The sequence below is a fragment of the Callithrix jacchus genome, chromosome 5, assembly GCF_049354715.1.
Source record: "Callithrix jacchus isolate 240 chromosome 5, calJac240_pri, whole genome shotgun sequence".
Taxonomy (NCBI): domain Eukaryota; kingdom Metazoa; phylum Chordata; class Mammalia; order Primates; family Cebidae; genus Callithrix; species Callithrix jacchus.
In genome coordinates, this window is record NC_133506.1 from 10,806,970 (window position 1) to 10,829,734 (window position 22,765).

Consider the following 22,765-nt stretch of genomic DNA (forward strand, 5'->3'; position numbering starts at 1 on the left):
AGTGAAACCCCGTTTCTACTAAAAATACAAAAATTAGCTAGGCATGACGGCGTGTGCCTGAAGTCCCAGCTATTTGAAAGGCTGAGGCAGGAGAATTGCTTGAATCCAGGAGGTAGAGGTTGCAGTGAGTTGATATGGTGCCACTGCACTCCAGCCTGGTGACAGAGTGAGGCTCCATCTCAAAAAGAAAGCCAGGTATGGTGGCTCACACCTGTTATCCCAGCACTCTGGAAGGTGAGGCAGGAGGATCACCTGAGGTCAAGAGTTTGAGACCATCCTGGCCAATACGATGAAACCCCATTTCTATTAAAATAGAAAAAATTAGCTGGGTGCGGTGGTGGGCACTTGTAATTCCAGCTACTTGGGAGGCTGAGGCAGGAGAACTGCCTCAGCTGAGATTGCGCCACTGCACCCCAGCCTGGGTGACAGAGCAAGACACTATCTCAAAAAACAAACAAACAAACAAACAAAAAAACATCAGACTTATGGTTCTGAAGGAATGGTGGGAGGGAGTCAAGAGGAGGGAAGCATGAGGCAAGAGCAGATTAAAATCCACTGTGGGGGCCAGGCCCAGTGGTTCACACCTGTAATCCCAGCACTGTGGAAGGCCAGGGCAGGTGGATCACCTGAGGTCAGGAGTTTGAGACTAGCCTGGCCAACATGGTGAAATCCTGTCTTTACTAAATATAAAAAAATTAGTCGGGTGTGGTAGTGCATGCCTGTAATCCCAGCTACTCTGGAGGCTGAGATAGAAGAATCACTTGAACCCAGGAGGCAGAAGTTGCAGTAAACTGAGATTGCACCATTGCACTCCAGCCTGGGCAACAGAGCTAGACTGTCTCAAAAAAAAAACTACTCTGGGGAAGATATGTTTATAAAGCATACTCTTACTCTGGTGACTCCAGCAAGGGCTGAATAACATGGGTGCCCTTCCCTGTATTAAGGACAATGTGTCAACCACTGCCAGGCATGTTTCTGTCAGAATCAGAAAGAGCTAATGGCATAAGAGCACTGAGTAGGAGTTTAAAATGATCTCGAGAGGCCAGGAAAGGGAATGCAAGATGCCAGGGTTTTATGACTTTCATGAGGCTTGGCCAGGCTTAACGCAGACACCTGGCACAGTCATTGTATACAGCAGGTTGTATATGTATCATTACATTTCAGGATCCAAGGAAGTGGAGAGTCCTGTATCAGGGACTCCATCTGAGATCCTTTTGTTAACTGACACAAAAGATCCAGGGGTAGGCTCTCAAGATTATCTTCCTGTGAACTCCCAGTATATTTGGTGAGCTCGTCTACCTTGTCATTTTCTACTATGTTAGTAGGGTTGATTTCAGCTTGCTGCAGCAGGACAGGAAGATGTGTTCGCATCACGGGCTCCTGGCTAACGCTGCTGATGGTGAAATGCTGGAGAAACCTAAAAACACAAAGACAGTGCTATTATGTTACCATCCTAGCCTTTCCTGAATGTGCCTACTCATGTGAAAAAGTTTCTACTTAATTGCTAAAAATAAACCTTGGAGAGATTCTCTCTAGAGAATAAACTTGTGTGTTATGGTGACATTTTAACAGTGATCTCTAAGAAACCAAAAGAAAAAGGAGCTTAAAAGAACCAACATTGGGGTTTCTGACATTTCAAAAGCCAGAATATTAAACATCTATAAACAGAAGGAGAGCTTACCAGTCCAGATCTGGGAGTTTGGCTGAAAGGAACTTTAGGGAACTCCGTTTATCACCAACAGGCTGGCTCAGGGCACTGACGAGCTTCTGTGCACTGGAGTGCCTGGAATAACAAAAGCTCACAGATTAGAAGTCCATCTTCCAACTGGTTTTGATGCTTTCAAGCCAGAGTCCAGGGACAGAGTCAACTCTTTCAAAACACTCATCTCAGACTTAAACGAAATGAGGTATTATTGCATGATGATGAGTATGTCCACATAGAAAGGGTGGCCTGAAATCCTTTGATAATGCTATGAGTTTCTGATTCTTGGTGGTTTCACCTCTCATCTTGCTTTTTCTTTTGGACATGGAGTCTCGTTCTGTCACCTAGTCTGGAGTGCAGTGGCACAATATTGGCTCACTGCAACCTCTGCCTCCCAGGTTCAAAAGATTCTTTAGGCTCAGCCTCTCGAGTAGCTGGAATTACAGGCGCACACCACCATGCCTGGCTAGTTTTTGTTTTTCAGAAAAGATGAGGTTTCCACCTTGTTGGCCAGGCTGGTCTTGAACTCCTGACCTCAGGTGATCCGCCTGCCTTGACCTCCCTAAGTGCTGGGATTACAGGTGTGAGCCACTGTGCCCAACTTTTTTTTTTTTTTTCCCAAAGAAGCCCAAACACATTTACTTGCTGTATTTAAGATGAATTCTCCATCTACAATGAGCAGTCATAAAGATGGTCTTCTTCAGGGCAACATGGTCACAGGACTGGGGCAATCCAGAGGGCCGAGAGGAAGCATGAGGTTGGGAGGTGGGACTACCTCTTGCTATTTCACATTAGAGAGAAACTGTAACACAGTCCATGGGCCTGCAATCTTCCCCTTTTATCATCTGGCATATGCAGTTGTCCACTTTATTCCGGAAGTCCTCCTTGTCCTGCAAATGATGTTCTGCAGCTTCTATATTCAGTGGGTCATCAAAATTCAAAAAATCAGGAAAGAAAGAGTTTAAACCCCAAATGACATCCTTTAATGTTCTCATGGGAGCCCAGCCAGTGCTGTCAATTGAATGTTCTCTCAGTAAACTCAGGCATATTTCCCGTCTCTGTGATGTTGGGGTGCCAGATCTCGGTTAGGCATTTCACTTTGGGAGGCACCATGTTGTCAGGAACTTCAGTTTCAAACTGAAATTTTCCACTCTGGTGGTAACCCATATCTGGGTTACTGTTAGCTGAAAATAGTGAAGCTTGTTTGGATCAGGAAAATGCATGTTACATGTACAAGGTAAATTAGCTTCAAGTTCTGCAAACCCTGAAGTCCCAATTTGTCAAGATGTTGAAGTCAGAGTACCACCTAAGCTTGGGAGGTGGAGACTGCAGTGAGCCGGGACCACACCACTGCACTCTACCCTGCGTGACAGAGTGAGACCCTGGGTTCCCTGAGACAGCTGAGGTGGGCCCGGAGCCCAACACCATGCCTGGCCTGGGTGGCGGCTGCGAGATGCAGCCCCGTACAGCCACACTGGCTCCCAGCAGCGGGGACCTTTTTTTCTGAGATAGGGTCTTGTTCCATCACTCAGGCTGCAGTGCAATGGCATGGTCATGGTTCACTGCAACCTTGAACTCCTGGGCTCAAGCAACCCTTCCACCTCCTGAGTGGCTGAGACTACAGGCGTGTGCCACCATACCCAGCTAATTTTTTATGTTTTGTAGGGATGGTGTCTCACTGTGTAGTCCAGGCAGGCTGGTCTTGAACTCCTGTGCTCAAGCCATCCTCCTGCCTCAGCCTCCCAAAGTGTTGGGATTACAAGCATGAGGCAATGCATGTGGACCTCTCTTACTTTCTATTCCTCCAAGGGCCCTGGCTACCTGCAACTTGGCAGCACTGAAATGTCTGCATTGACCCTTTCAGAAGCCAAGACCCCTGTGTTACATAATGCTAGGTATCCTGCAGAGACAGCACACCCACAACGCCTAGGGAAACAAGCACAAACACTGAAGCTGCCACTTACAATCTCTTTTGTTCCACAGATAATCCATCTTCCTGGATCACTTTTAAAGAGAGTCCTGAGTTATCCTGCTGTTGCCAGAGGGAGAAGACCTAAACAAAACAGAATTTGAGCAAAGAACACTTTAAACCCAACAACAGGATATGGAACCCACATGGGGATTTGATAGTTGTTGAAAATCTAGACAATCAGTGCAAAGAAAATGACTATAACAAACAAGTTTGCTTCAAAAATAGAGGCCTGAAGCAATTTTGTTCTGTATTTTTTAAACCCAGAATGTCTTTCTGGGTTCCTCCCCCAGGGATTCTGTTCCTTCAGAGGTCAGGAAGCGCGGAGAAAGGGGGGTCGGGTAACACTGTGCTGGCCGCAGAGGCATGTTCTCCTCTAGGGAGACAGACAGAAGTGGTTCAAGTAACTCCTGCCTAGAGGTAGAGGGATGGCTGAAGAGAATCTAAAGTTTGTCTTTACTTTCCCAGATTGAAAGGACAAGCACAAGGAGGTAAGAAGGTCCAGCAAAGGTGGGAGACACAGACTGGGCTGAGAAGCTATTCTATAGCCAAGGTCAACTCTTGCATCCTCTATGGTCTGCAAATCTGATCTGAGAGAGGAACACCGTCCCCTCACAAGCTGCTGTAATCACACCTTTCCAAGAATTCTCACAATCATGAGGCTGGCCATCAGTTTGACTTTGGCTACTGCTTGGTCTCTCAGCGGGTCCTATCATTCTTTTTTTGAGACAGAGTCTTGCTCTGTCGCCAGGCGCCAGGCTGGAGTGCAGTGGCGCAATCTTGGCTCACTGCAACCTCCTCCTCCTGGGTTCAAGCAATTCTCCTGCCTCAGCCTCCTGAGTAGCTGGGATTATAGGCACGTGCCACCATGCCCAGCTAATTTTTGTATTTTTAGTAGAGACGGGGTTTCACCATGTTGGCCAGGATGGTCTCGATCTCCTGACCTTGTGATCCACCCGCCTCGGCTTCCCAAAGTGCTGGGATTACGGGCGTGAGCCACCGCGCCCAGCCAGGTTGTATCATTCTTATAAGCTCTCACTTGTGCAGTCTGTCGGAGCACCTATAATGTACAGCCTGCCAGGTGGTACCATTCACAAGGGCAGGGGTCGTGACCCATGGGGAAGGAGAGTGGCAAAGGGAACACTAATTCAGTAGAGGAAGGAGTCACACTAATTCCGTGACCCACAGAGAAGGAGGGTGGCAAAGGGAACACTAATTCAGTAGGTAGGCCCCAACAATTCAATAAAGTAGCTAAATAGGAGATAAGTCTAATTAGGATTTAAAAAGGACAAAGTAGATTTTTCTTAAAGGCTAAAAAGCCTTTTGTTCAGTTTATTTAGGCTCTCACCCTTCACTGCCAACAGCACCATTCCAGAACCTGAAGGGATTTCAAGCAGTCACTCCACACCAGCCAGCCCTCCTAACTCTCCCTCTCATCGCTTCACTGTTAGTCCCATTGCCTTACCATTTAAATCACTACAGGGAAAAAAAATAGTAGCAGTATTACTGAATAATAACTGATGTTACCTCTGAGTAAAATGCTTGGTATATCTTCGATTTGGGGAAAAGGGCGATCATCAGAAAATTGCTTGATCCATGGAAATAAACGGGGAGGTGAGGAAGCAATGAGCTCTTGAAGTCTATGAGAAGAGCAGCAACAATACTGGTGGAATCCTAAAGAGAAAAGGAGGGAGCATCAGCAAGAAGGGCATCTGCACAATTACAGCACTCACAACTACTGCCAGAACACACAGGATCAATTTCAGTGCAATTACTGTCACATTATGTAGTTCAGTGGAGTTCAGTATATATGTGCTTTCCAAGATTTATTTATAGGAGATAAAGGAAGTACAAGCATTTTTGTTGTTTTTGAGACAGAGTCTCACTCTGTTGCCCAGGCTGGAGTACAGTGATGTGATCTCGGCTCACCACAACCTCCTTCTCCAAGGTTCAAGTGATTTTCCTCCCTTAGCCTCCAGAGTATCTGGGACTACAGGCGTGTGCCACCATGCCTTGCTAATTTTTGTATACTTAGTACAGATGGGGTTTACTGTGTTGGCCAGGCTGGTCTCAATCTCCAGACCTCATAATCCACCTGCCTCAGCCTTCCAAAGTGCTAGGATTATAGGTGTGAGCCACTGTGCCTGGCGGAATTTTTTTTTTTTTTTTTTGAGACAGGGTCTTGCTCTGTCACCCAGGCTAGAGTGTGATGGCTCACTGCAGCCTTGAACTCCCGGGCTCAAGCAATCCTTCTACCTCAGCTCCCCAGGTAGCTGGGACTACAAACACATGCCACCATGCCTGCCTAATTTTTAAAAACTTTTTGTAGAGACAAAGTCTCCCTATGTTGCCCAGGCTGGTCTCAAACTCCTGGTCTCAAGTGATCCTCCCACCTTGGCCTCCCCGATTGTTGGGATTACAGGGGTGAGCCACCACCCCCAGCCTGGATTTTTTTCCCTAAACTGAAAACGTCACCTTAAAATTCCTTCTACGATATTAATCCCTTATCAGATAATGATTTTTGAATATTTTCTTCCATTCTGAGGATTGTCTTTTCACTCTCTGGACAATGTCCTTTAATATGCAGAAGTTTTAAATGTTGTTGAAGTCCAACTTAGTATTTTTTCATTTGCTGTCTGTGATTTTGGTATCACATCCAAGAAATCATTGCTAAATCCAATGTCATAAAGATTTTCCCCTGTGTTTTCTTGAAAGAATTTCATTGCTTGAGCTCTTTTTTTTGGAGACAAAGTCTCACTCTGTCACCCAGGCTGGAGTCAGCTTGCTGCCACTTCTGCCTCCTGGGATCAAGCAATTCTCCTGCCTTAGCCTCCCAAGTAGTTGGGACTACAGGCGTGTGACACCATGCCTGGCTAATGTTTGTATCTTTGGTAGAGACAGGGTTTCACTATGTTGGCCAGGCTGGTCTCAAACTCCTGACTTCGTTATCTGCCTGCCTCAGCCTCCCAAAGTGCTGGGATTACATCTTGTTTTAGCTCTTAACATTTATGTTTTTATTCCATTTTCAGTTAACTTTTTGTACAGGGTATAAAGTAAGCATCAAAATTCATTCTTTTGCAAATGGATATCTAGTTTACCCAGCACCATTTCTTTTTTTTTGAGACAGGGTCCCACTCAGGGGAACTGTCCCCAGGCTGGAGTGCAGTGGCGCCATCTTAGCTGACTGGCCTCCGCCTCCTGGGTTCAAGTGATTCTCGTGCCTCAGCCTCCCAAGTAAGCTGGGATTACAGGTGCCCACCACCATACCCAGCTAATTTTTGTATTTTTAGTAGAGAGGGGGTTTTGCCATGTTAGTCAGGTTGGTCTTGAACTCCTAGCCGCAAGTGATCTGCCAACCTCAGCCTCCCAAAGTGCTGGGATTACAGGCATAAGCCCCCGGGACTGGCCTATCAGACCATTTGTTAAAGACTTTCCTTTTGACACTGAATGGTTCTGGCATCCTTGCCAAAAATTATTTTATACAAAAGTTCATTTCTGGGCTCTATGTGGGTCTATTCTACTGGTCCTTTTGCTAGTACCACACTGTAGCTTCGGAGGGAGTTTTGAAATAAGAAAACCTATGTGTTACAACTTTCTTTTTCAAGATTGTTTTGAACAATCAGGGACCCTTGAGATTCTATATATTCTATATTAACTTTAGGATGGGTTTTCCTATTTCTTTTTTTTTTTTTTTTTTGAGACATAGTTGCACTCAGTCACCCAGGCTGGAGTGCAGTGGCACAATCTCGGCTCAATGCAACCTCTGCCTCCCAGGTTCAAGCAATTCTTGTGTCTCAACCTTCTAAGTAGCTGGGATTACAGGCATGTGCCACCACGCCCAGTTAATTTTTGTATTATTAGTAGAGATAGGGTTTTGCCATGCTAGCCAGGTTGGTCTCAAATTCCTGACCTCAAGTGATCCACCCGCCTCAGCCTCTCAAAATGCTGGGATTATAGGCGTGAGCCATACCGCCTGGCCGTTTTTTCTATCTGCAAAAAATGCTGTTGGGATTTTAATACAAACTGCACTGAATCTGTAGATTGCCTTGGGAAGTACTGCCTTAATATTAAATCCATTCATGAAAATGGATTTTTTTCCATTCATTTAGATTGTCTAATTTTTCTGCAATATTTTACAGTTTTCAGTGCACAAGTCTTGCACTTTTTTGGTTAAATTTACTCCTTAGTACTTTACTCTTTTTGATGCTATTGTAAATTGAATTTTTTTTTTGAGACAGAGTCTCACTCTGTTGCTCAGGCTAGAGCACACTGTGGCATGATCACAGTTCACAGCAACGTCTGCCTCTTGGGCTCAGGCGATCCTCACACCTCACTTGTCAAGTAGCTTGGGACTACAGGCACGTGCCACCATGCCCCAGTAATTAAAAAAAAATTTTGAGGCCGTGCACTCCAGACTGGGCAACAAAGCGAGACTGCATCTAAAAAAAAAAATAACAATAGTAATACTTTTTTGTAGAGACAGAGTTTCACCAGGTTGCCCAGGCTGGTCTCAAACTCCCAGACTCAAGTGATCCGCCTGCCTTGGCCTCCCAAAGTGCTGGCATTACAGGCTTGAGCCACTGAATCCAGCCCTGGAATTGTTTTCTTTCTTTCTTTTTTTTTGACACGGAGTTTCGCTCGTTACCCAGGCTGGAGTGCAATGGTGCCATCTAGGCTCACTGCAACCTCCGCCTCCTGGGTTCAGGCAATTCTCCTGCCTCAGCCTCCTGAGTAGCTGGAATTACAGGCACGCGCCACCATGCCCAGATAATTTTTTGTGTATTTAGTAGAGATGGGGTTTCACCATGTTGACTAGGATGGTCTCGATCTCTTGACCTCATGATCCACCCGCCTCAGCCTCCCAAAGTGCTGGGAGTACAGGCATGAGCCGCTGCACCCAGCTCGCTCTTTCTTTTTGTTTGAGATGGAGTTTCGCTCTGGTGCCCAGGCTGGACTGCAGTGGCGTGATCTTGGCTGATGGAACCTCCGCCTCCTGGATTCAAGGATTCTCCTGCCTCAGCCTCCCGAGTAGCTGGGACTACAGGCATGTGCCACCACGTGTGGTGTTCTCCTCTGCCAACAGTTTTTCAGCATTTATTCTTTAGTACAAATTAGTATACTTTAACAGTATATTATTTAACAGTAAATGCGGCCAGGTGCGGTGGCTCACACCTGTAATCCCAGCACTTTGGGAAGCCGAGGCAGGTGGATCACAAGGTCAAGAGATCAAGACCATCCTGGTCAACATGGTGAAACCCTGTCTCTACTAAAAATACAAAAAAAAATTAGCTGAGCATGGTGGCGCGTGCCTGTAATCCCAGCTACTCAGGAGGCTGAGGCAGGAGAATTGCCTGAACCCAGGAGGCGGAGTTGCAGTGAGCCAAGATCACGCCATTGCACTCCAGCCTGGGTAACAAGAGCGAAACTCCGTCTCAAAAAAAAAAAAAAACCAGTAAATGCTAATTTACTGTTACATGTGATAGCAAGAGGCTGTTTCTGATGCAATTTCTTCTATCTGTTAAAGTAGCCTCATAAACTTTAAATACCTCTGACCTGGGACTCAGTGTTTACATGCTAATAAAGATAAAACTCTTTGTAGAAAAAAAAAATTAACTCATTTGTTAAAATCACCAAAAATGTTTTTCCCAGTTTTAAAAATTTGCCTTTTGAAATACTTTTTTGAGACAGAGTCTTGCTCTGTTGCCAGGAGGGAGTTCAGTGGCACAATCTTGGCCCACTGCAACTTCTGCCTCCCGGGTTCAAGTGATTCTCCTTCCTCAGCCTCCGAGTAGCTGGGACTACAGGCATGTGCCACCATGCCCAGCTAATTTTTTAATTTTTAGTAGAGATGGGGTTTCACCATGTTGGCCAGGATGATCTAGATCTCTTAACCTCATGATCCACCCGCCTTAGCCTCTCACAGTGCTGGGATTACAGGTGTGAGCTACCACACACGGTCTGAAATACTTTTAAAAAATTATCATTATTATTATTATTATTATATATATTTTTGAGACAGTCTCACTCCATAGCCCAGGCTGGAGAGCAGTGGCGCAATCTTGGCTCACTGCAACCTCTGCCTCCCAGGTTCATGCGATTCTCCTGCCTCAGCCTCTTGAGTAGCTAGGACTACAGGCATAAGCCACCATGCCCAGTTAATTTTTGTGTTTTTAGTAGAGACGGGGTTTCACCATGTTGGCCAGGCTGGTCTTGAACTCCTGACCTCAGGTGATCCACCTGGCCCAGCCTCCCAAAGTGCTGTGATTACAGGCATAAGCCATTGCCCCCGCCATAAAAAAATTTTTTTTATTTTTAATTGACACATATGCACATATTTATGGGTTATAATGGGTTGTTTCAATACATGTATACATCATGTAATGATCAAATCTGGGAAATGAGAAATCCATCACGACAAACATTTACCATTCAGAATCTTCTCTTTCTCTTCTATTTTGAGATCTACAACACCTTACTGTTGACTGCAGGCACCCTACTGTGCAACAGAACACTACAACCTACTTATCTTCTCTAACTTTGTATCTATTGATCAAACCCTCCCCATCCCCTGAAATACATTTTAAAGGATTTCGTATTACAAATTAGTTTGATAAATTTTATGCTGTACCCATACAATAGAATACTATTTAGCAATAAAGAGAACTAAGCTATTTTTTTTTTTTTTGAGATGGAGTTTCGCTGTTGTTTACCCAGACTGGAGTGCAATGGCACGATCTCGGCTCACCGCAACCTCCGCCTCCTGGGTTCAAGCAATTCTCCTGCCTCAGCCTCCCAAGTAGCTGGGACTACAGGCGCGTGCCACCATGTCCAGCTAATTTTTTTATTTTCAGTAGACAGAGGGTTTCACCTTGTTGACCAGGATGGTCTTGATTTCTTGACCTCGTGATCCACCCGCCTCGGCCTCCCAAAGTGCTGGGATTATAGGCATGAGCCACCGTGCCGGGCCCAGAACTAACTATTAACATACACAACATGGATGAATCTAAAAATCACTATGCTGAGTGGAAAATGCCAGACTCAAAGGGTACAGAATGGATGACGTTCATTTATATAACATTTTAGAAAATGCAAACTAATATTCAGTGACAAAAGCTAATCAGTGGTTGCCTGAACCCAGGAGCGGAGGGAAAGATGAACTACAAAAGGGCATGAGGAAACATTTCGGTTTGATTGTAAAGGTGGTTTCATGAATGTATACATCTGCCAAAGCTTTAAATGGATACAGTTAGTTGTATTTGCAGCATACTTCAATAAGTTAAATTATCAGCAAAAAATTTTTAAAAATCATTAACTGGTCATTCTTTCTAAGCTTAGAAAGTCTTCCAACCCCTACAGGTTTAATAAATATTCATTTTGATATTCTTTCTATTTGTGAAATTTAAAGATATTTAATTTTAATCCATCAGAAGTTCATTTTGCTTTTGGTAGAGGTAAGGGACTATTTTTTGTCTAAATTAGCTAACTTATCATCCCAGTACTGCGGTTTTCATGATGTATCCTTCCTTCCTTGATGTTGGAAGACTCTTTAACTAAACGGTAAAGCTTTAATCTAATAGAGCCATCTAATGTGTCCAGTTGGTCTGCCTACATTTCTGAACAGCCTTTAAGGCCGCAGGCTCTATATGGAAGAAAATAGAGCCTGCAGCCACAGAATTTGTTTTCTGAGCCATCTGACCAAAATACCTCACACAGTCTCTGTCCTAGCTCCCAGACAGACTGGTTTTGAGGCTGAGACCAGGCAGAGTGGAGGGCCTGCCCTCTAATCTGGTGCTACACTGAGACAAGCTGTACCTTGGCCAGAGGGTAAAGGCGAGGGGAAACGCGTGGCTACCCTCTTCCCCTTAAGGTGAAGCGGAAGTGTTGGTGCAGACTGGTGAACTTAGAGGATTGTTCTAGGAGGGTGGAACTTTTTTTTTTTTTTTAAAAGGCAAAAACACATGTAATTTTATTTTTGTTTAAATTTAACCTTGCCAACTTCTTTCCCTGAACAGCATTTGTCTTGTTTTGATACCCACCTACACTTATATTAGAAACGTACTGCAAACTACTTAGTGATTCCACTTTGAATTTATAGCCGTATGACTAAGATGTTTTGAATATAAGCCTACCCATTTGCCAGATATAAATTTCAGGAACTCTTAATGTCTCTTCTTTTACAGAAATTCTACCTCTATCCTGATGTAATTAGGTTGATTAAAAAATTAAAAGGCTATGGGCCAGAAAGCTAACTTACACAAATACAACAAAAGGAAAAGTTTTTCCAAGTACCTCTATGCAGTGGAAAATATTTCTTTCAAGTACCAAGTCAATTTCTTCAACTGTACAACGTATTCTAATTTGATGGTTTTCAAATATAGTAACAACAAAATGTAATAAAATTAAGACTAAGAAAACAGAGTAAATGGTATAATTCAAATAATGACTAAAACAAAATGGCATTATGGATTTTGTAATCAATATATAACTATATATTTAAATTTTACTTTACATCCGTAAGATCACAGTTAAGGAGGTTAACCATAATTTCAAATTTTATTACCAGTCATTTGTGCTATTTTATCACATTTGAAAATATCACTCATTTTCTAAACAGTGATCTATAAATTTGTTTACACCATAATAACTAAGGACCTTTTCTTTTCTTCTTCAGGATAATTTTTTAAAATGAATGATATATTGAACATACTACTAAAGAAACTTTACTTTTTGATTATGGCCTCTATACTGAAGATCTGTAGGAATTTTTCTAATTAATTCTCAAATCTTCCCATGACGTCTCTGTTCATAGAAATATCTTTGAAATAATTTGTGTGACTACTTTACAAATCAAAAATGGATTCACATGACCGAATTACCATAATCACTAATTTTAAGTTTCCTAGATATTTTCTATATCAGTTTTCTTGATTATGTCAATGAACATGCTCTTAATAGAATAGAATATTTAATTACATCAGTTTCCCATCAACCCACCAAAATCACTTAATAATTATATTGGCCATTTCCACTGATCGGCAGGAGGTTCTTCTACTAATGGCTCCCATGTTTTCCACTGCACCATTTTTCTTGCCAGACTTAGTTCATGTTCAGCCTGAAGAATCACCTCTTCTAATTGACCACCTTGAAGCTGGTCTTCTAATTTTTGAACATCTGGTTCCGTTTTAACCATAGCCAGCTTCTCATTTATAATCTGTTCTGTATATTTTCTATAAGCTGCATTTTTAGGGATATCCTCAAGAACATCAAGAATCTTTGTGTACAATATTCTCAGCCTCTCGTGTGGAGTGTTGCACACAGCCAATCCCACAAGGCCACTGGTCTTCTTCAGCACACCCGCCATGACAGCGCCGACGAGTGGGTGGAACTTTTATGGAGCTGGAGAGGAAGTCTGGGTGTGTAAGGGAGGTGGGGCTAAACTCTCATGGGGAAAGTGAGCCATTTCTCTCCCTCTCTGGCTCACTTACAATCCTGTCCATGCTAATGCATATGTGGAGCCTCATCAATACCACAGGATGCAGCTCCTTTCTGATTTTTCAGTGGGTGAGCCTTGGGTCCCTGGGCCTAGAGGTCACCCAAGAGGGGCCACTGGAGACCTTCTCAGCCTGCTTTCTAGTCCTCTTTAGGTTGAATAAATTGGGCATGGGGAGCTCTTTTTAGGTAAGCCCTTTACAGAGCAGTGAGGCTGACAAGGCTCATGAGTGTTCCGAGAGTGCCCAGGCCTCTCCATGACCTCCCTCCCTGCCTGCTTCAGTGGCAGTGCTGGTTCTTGATATACTGCTCTGTGGTAGTGGAGGGGAGACAGGAGTTATTTGGTTTTCCCCTCAAAAGTATGAGCAACTTTCCAACCAAAAAAGCCACTGACTAGTAAAACACCTACCCCATCATAGAAGGAAATGGAATTCATGTGATCCTTGGAAATGATGATACTTCCATGACGACAGTGAGAAAACAGAAGGCCACTAGAGAAGAAATGAACATTCCCTGGAAGGAAAAGAGTGTTGGTCAGACTAGCACGGCTGGATGCTGGAGGTGAGATTCCAATGTTCTCTTGCACAGCAGAGAGGTAACTAGAGGCCAGTATCTAGCAATTATGTTATGTGATTTGTATGCTTAGCTCTGTGCTCTGAGGAAGCCAAAGCAACCTCCCAGAGCCTCAGAGGGAAATGAGGCATCAGATGCAGTCTTTGCATAAGAATTAGAAAAACAAGTAAATAAACTATCAGCTAATGGGGAGAAGCAAAATTCACATTCCCTTATGGGTATCTTCCAGGGAAACACACTAAAAGACTTTGAGTCTATGTGCTCCATTACTGAGTTTACAGATTTTCCTTTCTTCTGCTTTGCCAGAAGCTGGCTCAGCGCTAAAGAGACCATGTCTCTCACATAGCGCCCAAGAAGGAGCACTAGGGTCTTAGGTGAAGACTGGTGAAGGGAGCTTAAGATCCCTGTGCCCAGCAATGGAACATTTCAGTTAGGTAATGAGAAGGTTCTACAGACTCTAGGGGCCTGCACTTCTGTGGCTCACAAAAGCAAGATGGGTGGCAGGTGAACATCGACATGGGTTCCTTGGAACAAGGATTCAGGTCTAAGGAGAGCTGTCCTTAGATGGATGGTCAAGGTCATATAGAGCAGCTCAATATAGGCCCTAGGGAGCAGACCATGGAAAAGTTGGACAACTAAGATGACAAAGATTAATGCAGGGCCTGGGCTTGCTTTGGAGACACAAGAGAAGCATCCAGAGCACCCATAAGACTCCTCCTAGGTGAAGCTGCTCTCTGGGGCTGGTCCAAGCTGAATCTTCTATTCCTGTAACAGCTTTTCTTTCAATGTTTCCACATACAGAGAGGAGATGAAATAGCTCTTAAAGCTCAAGGCACAGGGTTGAGTTTATTGTCACTGAGACCTCACTGTCAAGGTAAAGGCCAAGAGACAAATAAGTGGGACTGATTCCTTGAGTTGTAGCTCCAGAAGAGCAGTTCAAAGCTCTGGAGGTTGGAATGACAAGAATAGCAAAGGCCAGAAGCCTGAGGGCTGCCTTTGCATCCTGGGTGAGGAATCTGGAGACTGCAAACTTTGAAGGCTTCCTGAGGAGGTCGGGTTTCAGAAGGAAGGGAGGGGCTTAGTTAGTACGTATTCACAGGGGATGGGAGAAGTGAAGGGATAAGGAGGCAGTTTTTAGATACAAGAAGAACTGGCACCTGCCTCTCATGGAAGAACCAGATGCCCAGTCCTTACTATCTGGGGCAGCCACAGCCAGCCACTATCCAGGTTCAAGCTGCGGAACCCTCTACCCTCTAATAAGTAGCCTGGCTTTCCGAGCACATTGCCTTTTCCTGAGGCACTCTGGAAAAGAAGGGCCTTTCTACTCATGCCTCAGCTTCATCCTGAGGAACCAACCCCAAGGTTCCTCCATGCTGCTCCCAGGCCATTCTCCTGCCACCTCAGCATGATACTTTCATTCCCCTAGAGACACAAGCCTCCCTCTGCTGCTCACACCCACTGCCCTCCTGACCATGCCATATTTCAAATTGCTCTGAATGTGCTCAGTCTTCCCTTCCAATGCCAACACTCCCATTCCTTCTTAGAGCAGTAAAGCTGCACCCAGAATATCATGACTTCTGAAATCTCCAACTCAGCAGCTACTCCCTGACACCAGCACCACATCCCTCTTTTAGCTGTCCTGTAGGAAGATGGGCAGATCCCGCGGGACAGGACTTACCTTTAAATCTCTGTTCTGTTAAAAGAAAAGAATGGGAACAGGTTTCACGCAGTACTTACTAAGTGCCACGCATGCATTAATTATAAGTTTCTGTTTTCACAATTTTAAGAGGTGGTATTGTTTTTGCTCATAGGACAGATGAGAAAACTCAAGCTTAGAGAGATTTCCCCCAAAATCAAGCATTACTTCTATACATGGTGATGGAGCTATGTATAGAACACAGGTTTGTCTGATGCCAAAGATGCTGTACCATGCTGGTGCCTTCAGTTCTCTCCTTTTTCCTTTCAATTCTTCCCTGTCCAAAAGCCCAGCTGTGGTGAATCTGACGATGTGCCTTCTCTGCTCCCTCAACCACAACAGGCCACAGTGCTACCCCATAGCTCGTTCACTGCTGTCTTCCACCTCCTTCCACCAGCCCCAGAGCTCATCCCAGACCTTCAACACTCTCCTAAAACCACAACCACACCAACTCCTGCCAGCAGATGACTCTATTTACTGTTTCCAGAGATAAGAGGGCTCTACAACTGTCATGAGGTAGAAACTGCTCCTACTGGTGAGTGCTTAGTACCTGCACCCTTCCCTGTCCTGGGTACCCCTCCACCTTGTACCTCTGAAGTGAACCTTTTCAGTAACAAGTCCAGTCCCACTCAAAAGGGCTCCTGGACAAATCTCAATATTCTTCCAAAGCTTCCAGAAAAAAAGCACAGATTGGAGAAGCTGGCACATTCCATCTACTCACCAGGAAGACGGGAAAGAGGTGGATGAGGGAGGTCATCTCTAGCATTTCCTCTCCCACTAGACTCTGAAGCCTCAAAACAAAATGGAAAAGAGGAAGACAAATTCACAAGATAGTGCTGGAAAAGCACTCATTATGGGGCATGACCCAAGGCAAGGTCTTACTACACAGGATCTGATTTCAGTACTGTCCTGTGATTGCAGCTGCCCCTCAGTCTGGCTCTGTGAGCAGTAACTCCGTCATTATTCTCAGAGCACACATGAGATAAGTGAAGTGACTTACTGAGTGACCCAGTACCAGCGCTCTGGTCTCTGAGAACCTAATCCACTTGATGCGGTAATCCTTCTGGTATCTGCTCTGGACTCTTGACTGTCAGACTATATGGACTGAGGGCCATGCCTTTGCAGGGATTTACGGGGGTCAGGGCAGCCAACTCCTGAGGTGATCTCCCTGACTCTTTGTGCCATCCTTAGTGTCCTTAGTGTATGAGTTCTGTCTTTCCTTCTCCATTCTAGAAGTATGAAAACCCAGGATAAGAGGAAGTTTCCCATTACTGCCCCCAAACCAGGAAGACTGCAGTTTGGTTCTGCCTTTGATTGAGCTCTGCATCCCTGGAAGCCCAACAAAGGAGGATGAGCCCTTGGGGTAAACCAAGGTACCAAGCAAATACCAAGCAGATACCAAGCAGATACCAAGCAAATACCAATGAAGAATTTGGCTTTTCCTCTTTCAGAAAACTGGCTGCACAAATAGATATTCCAACAGCCCAGTCTATGTGAAGAGGGAACATTTATCACTGTGGGGAAATTTATGATGCAATGGCTAGATGATTTTCATCCTGTGTCTGTAAAAGTATGTGAAATGTACACATAGGGTTTAGAGAAAAAAAAAAACTAAAGCAACAACAACAAAACCCAGATGCCTATGCACTCACCACTGAGCCTAAGAAATTGAGTATTACTGGCACCACTGAAGCCCCCTGGATGTCCTTCCTCACTAAGAGCCCTTCTCTTCCACCCAGGGGGAACATCAACCTAAATTCTGGATGGTTTTACCACACTGTAAACTGTGTATTACTTAGCTTTGTCTGTTTTTGTTTTTATATAAATGAAATCCTAATCATATATACTTCTGTGACTTGCTTACTTCTCTTGACACTCTGTTCCTGAATGTGACCCATGCCCAGGCCAGAATGCAGTGGTGCAATCTTGGCTCACTGCAACCTCTGCCTCCCGGGTTTAAGTGATTCTCCTGCCTCAGCCTCCTGAGTAGCTTGGATTACAGGCATGTGCCACCATGGTCTGGCTAATTTTTGTATTTTTAGTAGAGATGGGGTTTCACCATGTTGTCCAGGCTGGTCTCAAATTCCTGACCTCAGGTGATCTGCCTGTCTTGGCCTCCCAAAGTGCTGGGATGACAGGCGTGAGCTACCAGGCCAGGCTAAAACCTTCCTTTTTATTTTTATTTATTTATTTATTTATTTTTTGAGACAGAGTTTCGCTCTTGTTACCCAGGCTGGAGTGCAATGGCGCGATCTCGGCTCACCACAACCTCCGCCTCCTGGGTTCAGGCAATTCTCCTGCCTCAGCCTCCCGAGTAGCTGGGATTACAGGCATGCGCCACCACGCCCAGCTAATTTTTTGTATTATTAGTAGAGACGGGGTTTCACCATGTTGACCAGGATGGTCTCAATCTCTTGACCTTGTGATCCACCCGCCTTGGCCTCCCAAAGTGCTGGGATTACAGGCGTGAGCCACCGTGGCTGGCCAAACCTTCCTTTTTAAAGTGTCCCTCCTGTTGAAAATTAGCCAGATGTGGTGGCACATGCCTGTAAATCCAGCTATTTGGGAGGCGGAGGCTGCAGTGAGCTGAGATCACACCACTGCACTCCAGCCTGGATGACAGAGTGAGACTTTCTTTCAAGAAATAAAAAAAATTTTTAAAAAAGTAAAATGTCCCTCAATAGCTTCAGGTGGACACAAGGCAACACATGAGAGGATGCAGAAAGATGGCAGCAGAGAGCAGACCACAGCTGACCTGGGCCTCTCCAACACACAAAGGTGGAAAGCCAGATTGGTCCCCAGGGTTCTCAGCATGTATTCACTATCCCATGTTTCAGTGGGTTCAGGACCCTGCTCTGCATTGCTAACAATTTCTGACCAATGTAAAAACACTCTGGAACCTGTAAATCACTACAGGGAGAATGAAGGAGCTGCCTGAGCACCAACCATTCACTGTTGCCTATAGGAAACAGTAGAACCCATACATATATGGTCAGTTGATTTTCAACAAAGGTGAAAAGACAATTCAAAAGAGAAAGAAGAGTCTTCAACAAATGGTGCTGCAAAAACTGGATACTCATGTCAAACAGCAAACGTCAATACATCCCTCACAATGGAAATTCTGCCCATTCTCATTAGCCACAGTGGAAAATCTCATACTTCACAGGGATATTGGGTAGAGTACTCAAAAGGATTTTGCCACAGTAGTGGCATACAATTAGTCCTAAATCCAGTGTTGCTCTTCCTTCTGCCTAATAAAGCTTAAAAGCAAGACCAGATAATAGGATTAGAAGAAAAAGTTATTGGCTGGGCACAGTGGCTCACGCCTATAATCCCAGCACTTTGGGAGGCAGAGATGGTTGGATTGTTTGAGTCCAGGAGTTTGAGACTAGCACAGACAACATAGCGAGACCCCACTTCTATTAAAAATATAATAAAATAAAATAAGAAAAAGTGATTAAAACAGTTATTATAACTGTATCCCATGTTTAACAAGCTGGAGGAAAGAATGAAACATATTAGCTTGAGTCATAAAATATATAAAAAAAGATTCAAATCAAACTTTTAAATATGAAAAATACAATGTCTAAGAAGAAAAATACACTGGATGAGATTAATGGCAGTAGACAATGCAGAAGAAAAGGTCAGTAAATTAGAATAAACAGAAATAGAAACTATGCAAAACAAAACACAAACAGAAAAAACCCTGATCACAAGGAATGGAACATCAGGGAGCTGTGGGCCAACTTCAGGCTCCCTGATACACATGTAATGGGAGTCTCTGAAGGGGAGGGGAGAAACTGTTTAAAAAAATAATGACTGACAAATTTCTGGATTTGAGGAAGACTCAAAATCCACCAATCTGAGAAGCTAAAAAAATTTTAAGCACAAAAAACATAAAAAGGCCAGTGTGGTGGCTCATACCTGTAATCCCAGCATTTTGGAAGGCTAAGGCGGGCAGATCACCTGAGGTCGGGAGTTCAAGACCAGCCTGGTCAAAATGGTGAAACCCCATCTCTATTAAAAACACAAAAAATTGAGGCTGCGTGTGGTGGTGGACACTGCAGTCGCAGCTACTCAGGAGGCTGAGACAGGAGAATCCCTTAAACCGAGGAGGTGGAGGCTGCAGTGAGTCACGATCGTGTTGCTGTTGCACTCCAGCCTGGGTGGTGAGTGAAATGCCATCTCAAAAAAAACAAACAAACAAAAAACATGAAGAAAACCACACCAAGTCACATCAAAATCAAATTGCTGAAAAAAAACTTTTTTTAAACCAAACTGCCTAAAATCAGTGATAAGCAGCTGGGAAGAAAAGCTGTTTCTTACACAGAAAGAAACAGGCCAGACACGGTGGCTCACGCCTGTAATTCCAGCACTTTGGGAGCCTGAGGCAGGTGGCTCACCTGAGTTTGGGAGTTTGAGACCAACCTGATCAACATGGAGAAACCCCATCTCTACTAAAAATACAAAATTAGCCGGGCATGGTGGTGCATGCCTGTAATCCCAGCTACTCAGGGGGCTGAGGCAGGCAGGAGAATCTGAACCCGGGAGGAGGAGGTTGTGGTGAGCTGAGATCATGCCACTGCACTCTAGCATGAGCAACAAGAGTGAAACTCCATCTCAAACAAGATAAAGATGGCAGAACTATACAAAACCAAGAAGACAATGGGATGGAACAACATCTTGAAACTACAGAAATTTGAAAAATTTTGTCTTTATACAAAAAATCTGAAAAACTTAGATGAAAGGAAAAAATTTCTAGAAAATTCTGTTTCCAAGATGAATCAAGTAGAAAATAAAAACTAATTAACCATTAAAGAAACTAAATCAGTAGTTAAAAACCTTTCCTTAAAAAATAAATCATGCCAGGCTGGACACAGTAGCTCACGCCTATAATCTCAGCACTTTGGGAGTCTGAGGCAGGTGGATCACCTGAGGTCAGGAGTTCGAGATCAGCCTCACCAACATGGAGAAACCCCATCTCTACTAAAAATACAAAATTAGCCGGGCATGGTGGCACATGCCTGTAATCCCAGCTACTCGGGAGGCTGAGGCAGGAGAATCACTTGAACCCGGGAGGTGGAGGTTGCAGTGAGCTGAGATCATGCCATTGCACTCCAGCCTGGGCAACAACAGCAAAACTCCATCTCCAAAAAAAAAAAAAAAATTATGCCTTTAGTGTTTTACAGGCAAGTACTAACAGAGTCAAGGAATACATAATTCAAATCTCATACATAATATTCTACAGTAAGGGAATACAAAAGAGAATACTCGTTGGCTAGAAAATTTGATCCTAAACCAGAAATTACACTACAAAAAAAGGAAAAAAGCTAATCTTATTCATAATGTACTAATCCTAACAAAACGGTTAGCAAACTGAGGCTAGCAGTAATAATCAAAGTATTAAGTTAGCCCTTCTCAAGAATATAGAATTAACATTTTAAAAATCAAGTAATATAGCAGTTTATTATGTTAACAGATTAAAGTAACAAATTTGTAAGTGTAGGAAAAAGCGCTAATAAAAATCAAGAAACAGGCATGATAAAAACTTACTAAACTAAGGGAAATGTTCTTAAAATCTGCAAGTATTAGAATACAGAGGAAGCAGTAAAGCTCTCTCTGCTAGACGGGAATAATACAAGAATGCCTGTCATCACTACTTCTACTCTATGATATACTAGTGGTAATGAGCCAGTGAAGGCAAGATAAAGAAATATAATAAGAATTAGGCCGGGCGCAGTGGCTCATGCCTGTAATCCAAGCACTTTGGAGGCCAAGACGGGCGGATCACCTGAGGTCAGGAGTTGAAGACCAGCCTGACCAAAATGATGAAACCCCGTCTTATTTAAAAAAAAAAAAATTGGAAAGGAAGAAATAAAGCCATCATAATCCATAGATCATATGAGTGCCCATAAATAAAACTCCAAAGGATCCAGATTATTAGAATTAATTAAGAATAAGGTTGAGGAATACAAAGTAAAAACATAAGTATTAAATGCAGTTTATCTATAACCAGCAATTTTACCACATTTTAGGATTATAATCCTAGATAAATCATCAAACGTATAATTATAAAAGATATTTCTGACAGCAAAAAAGATATAAAATAATAAAATTATAACACTATGTTAAAAGTCATTAAAAATGACATAAATATATATCATATTCATGGACTGGAAACTCAGGTTTACTTAACTGACATGGTAAAAATGACAATTCTCTCCAGAGTGATCTTTAAATTCAACATAATTTCAGCATAAAAAACCAAAAAAACAAACCCAACAAGTTTTTTGAAAATCCTGAAAAGCCAAAATAAAAATATCAATAACTTGGAGCAAAATGCTAAGAACAGCTAAGACACTCCTGAAGAAGAAAAATAAGGTAGGGACTTGCCTTATCACATTAGACACTGAATGTCTGTGTCCTCTCCAAAATTCCCATGTTGAAGCCTTAACCCCAAAAGTGATGGTATCTGGAGATGGGGCTTTTGGAAGGAAATCAGAATTCGATGAAATGTGATGAGGTCACAAATGTGGGGCACGGTCTGTTGGGATGTGGTGCCCCTAGAAGAGCTACCAGAGAGCTTGGCCCCTACCACGTGTGCACAGAGGAGGGGGTCATGTGGGCACACAGTGACAGCCAGCCTCTACTGGCCAAGAGAAGAGGAGAAACCTCCCTTGCCTGCACCTTTATCCTGGACTTCCCAGCTTCCAGACTGGTAGAAATAAATTTCTACTGTTTAAGCCACTCAGTCTATGGTATTTTGTTATGGCAGCCCAAGTGGACTAAGACACCATAGAGAAATACGTTATCTGTCTAAAACAAAATAACATGGTATTTTCTCAGGGAGAAGCTGAATAATGGAACAGAATAGAGAGCCTATTAATAAATTCACACATAAAGAGAGTTGATTTATAACAAAGCTGGCATTACCGGTTGGTGGGAAAAGAATAATTTTTTAATAACTGTTGCTGAGACAGGTTGTTGCTTACATTTAAAAAATGAAATTTGACTTCTTTCAAAGAGCAATCCAGGTGGATTCTTTGAAAAATTATCATATTTTTATAATTCAATAGAAAAAGCCTCAATAAATCTCAAATACATGAATCACACAGGAAAAGACTGTCTTGCTTACATTAAAACCAAAAACTTTTATTCACTAAAAAGCAACAGAAATAAAATAAAAACACAAGCCACGGGGTGAAAGAAAATATTTGCAGTATACTGAACTGACAAAGAATTAGTATCCAAAATCTATAAAGAATTCCTAAAATATGCTAGATGCGGTGGTCCATGCCTGTAATCCCCAGCACTCTGGGAGGCCAAAGAGGGCAGA

General features: G+C 43.4%; 1 protein-coding gene and 1 pseudogene across 5 annotated transcripts in view; both read right to left on the reverse strand.

Annotated features, from left to right (window-relative positions):
• DNAAF9 (dynein axonemal assembly factor 9) overlaps window positions 1-22,765 on the reverse strand; it is a 153,494-nt gene that overhangs the window by 41,040 nt on the left and 89,689 nt on the right. For all 4 annotated transcript variants that reach the window (XM_078371253.1, XM_035302789.3, XM_035302788.3 and 1 more), the window contains 5 exons: window positions 13,570-13,673; window positions 5,199-5,345; window positions 3,667-3,755; window positions 1,682-1,783; window positions 1,300-1,417 (listed from right to left, as the gene is read on the reverse strand). In XM_078371253.1, coding sequence (XP_078227379.1) covers window positions 1,300-1,417; window positions 1,682-1,783; window positions 3,667-3,755; window positions 5,199-5,345; window positions 13,570-13,673 — 560 coding nt within the window. The remainder of the gene's footprint in view (window positions 1-1,299; window positions 1,418-1,681; window positions 1,784-3,666; window positions 3,756-5,198; window positions 5,346-13,569; window positions 13,674-22,765) is intronic.
• LOC100391205 (NADH dehydrogenase [ubiquinone] 1 alpha subcomplex subunit 5 pseudogene) lies at window positions 12,086-13,048 on the reverse strand (annotated as a pseudogene). Its single transcript, XR_013535091.1, has one exon. The product of XR_013535091.1 is annotated as an NADH dehydrogenase [ubiquinone] 1 alpha subcomplex subunit 5 pseudogene (transcript).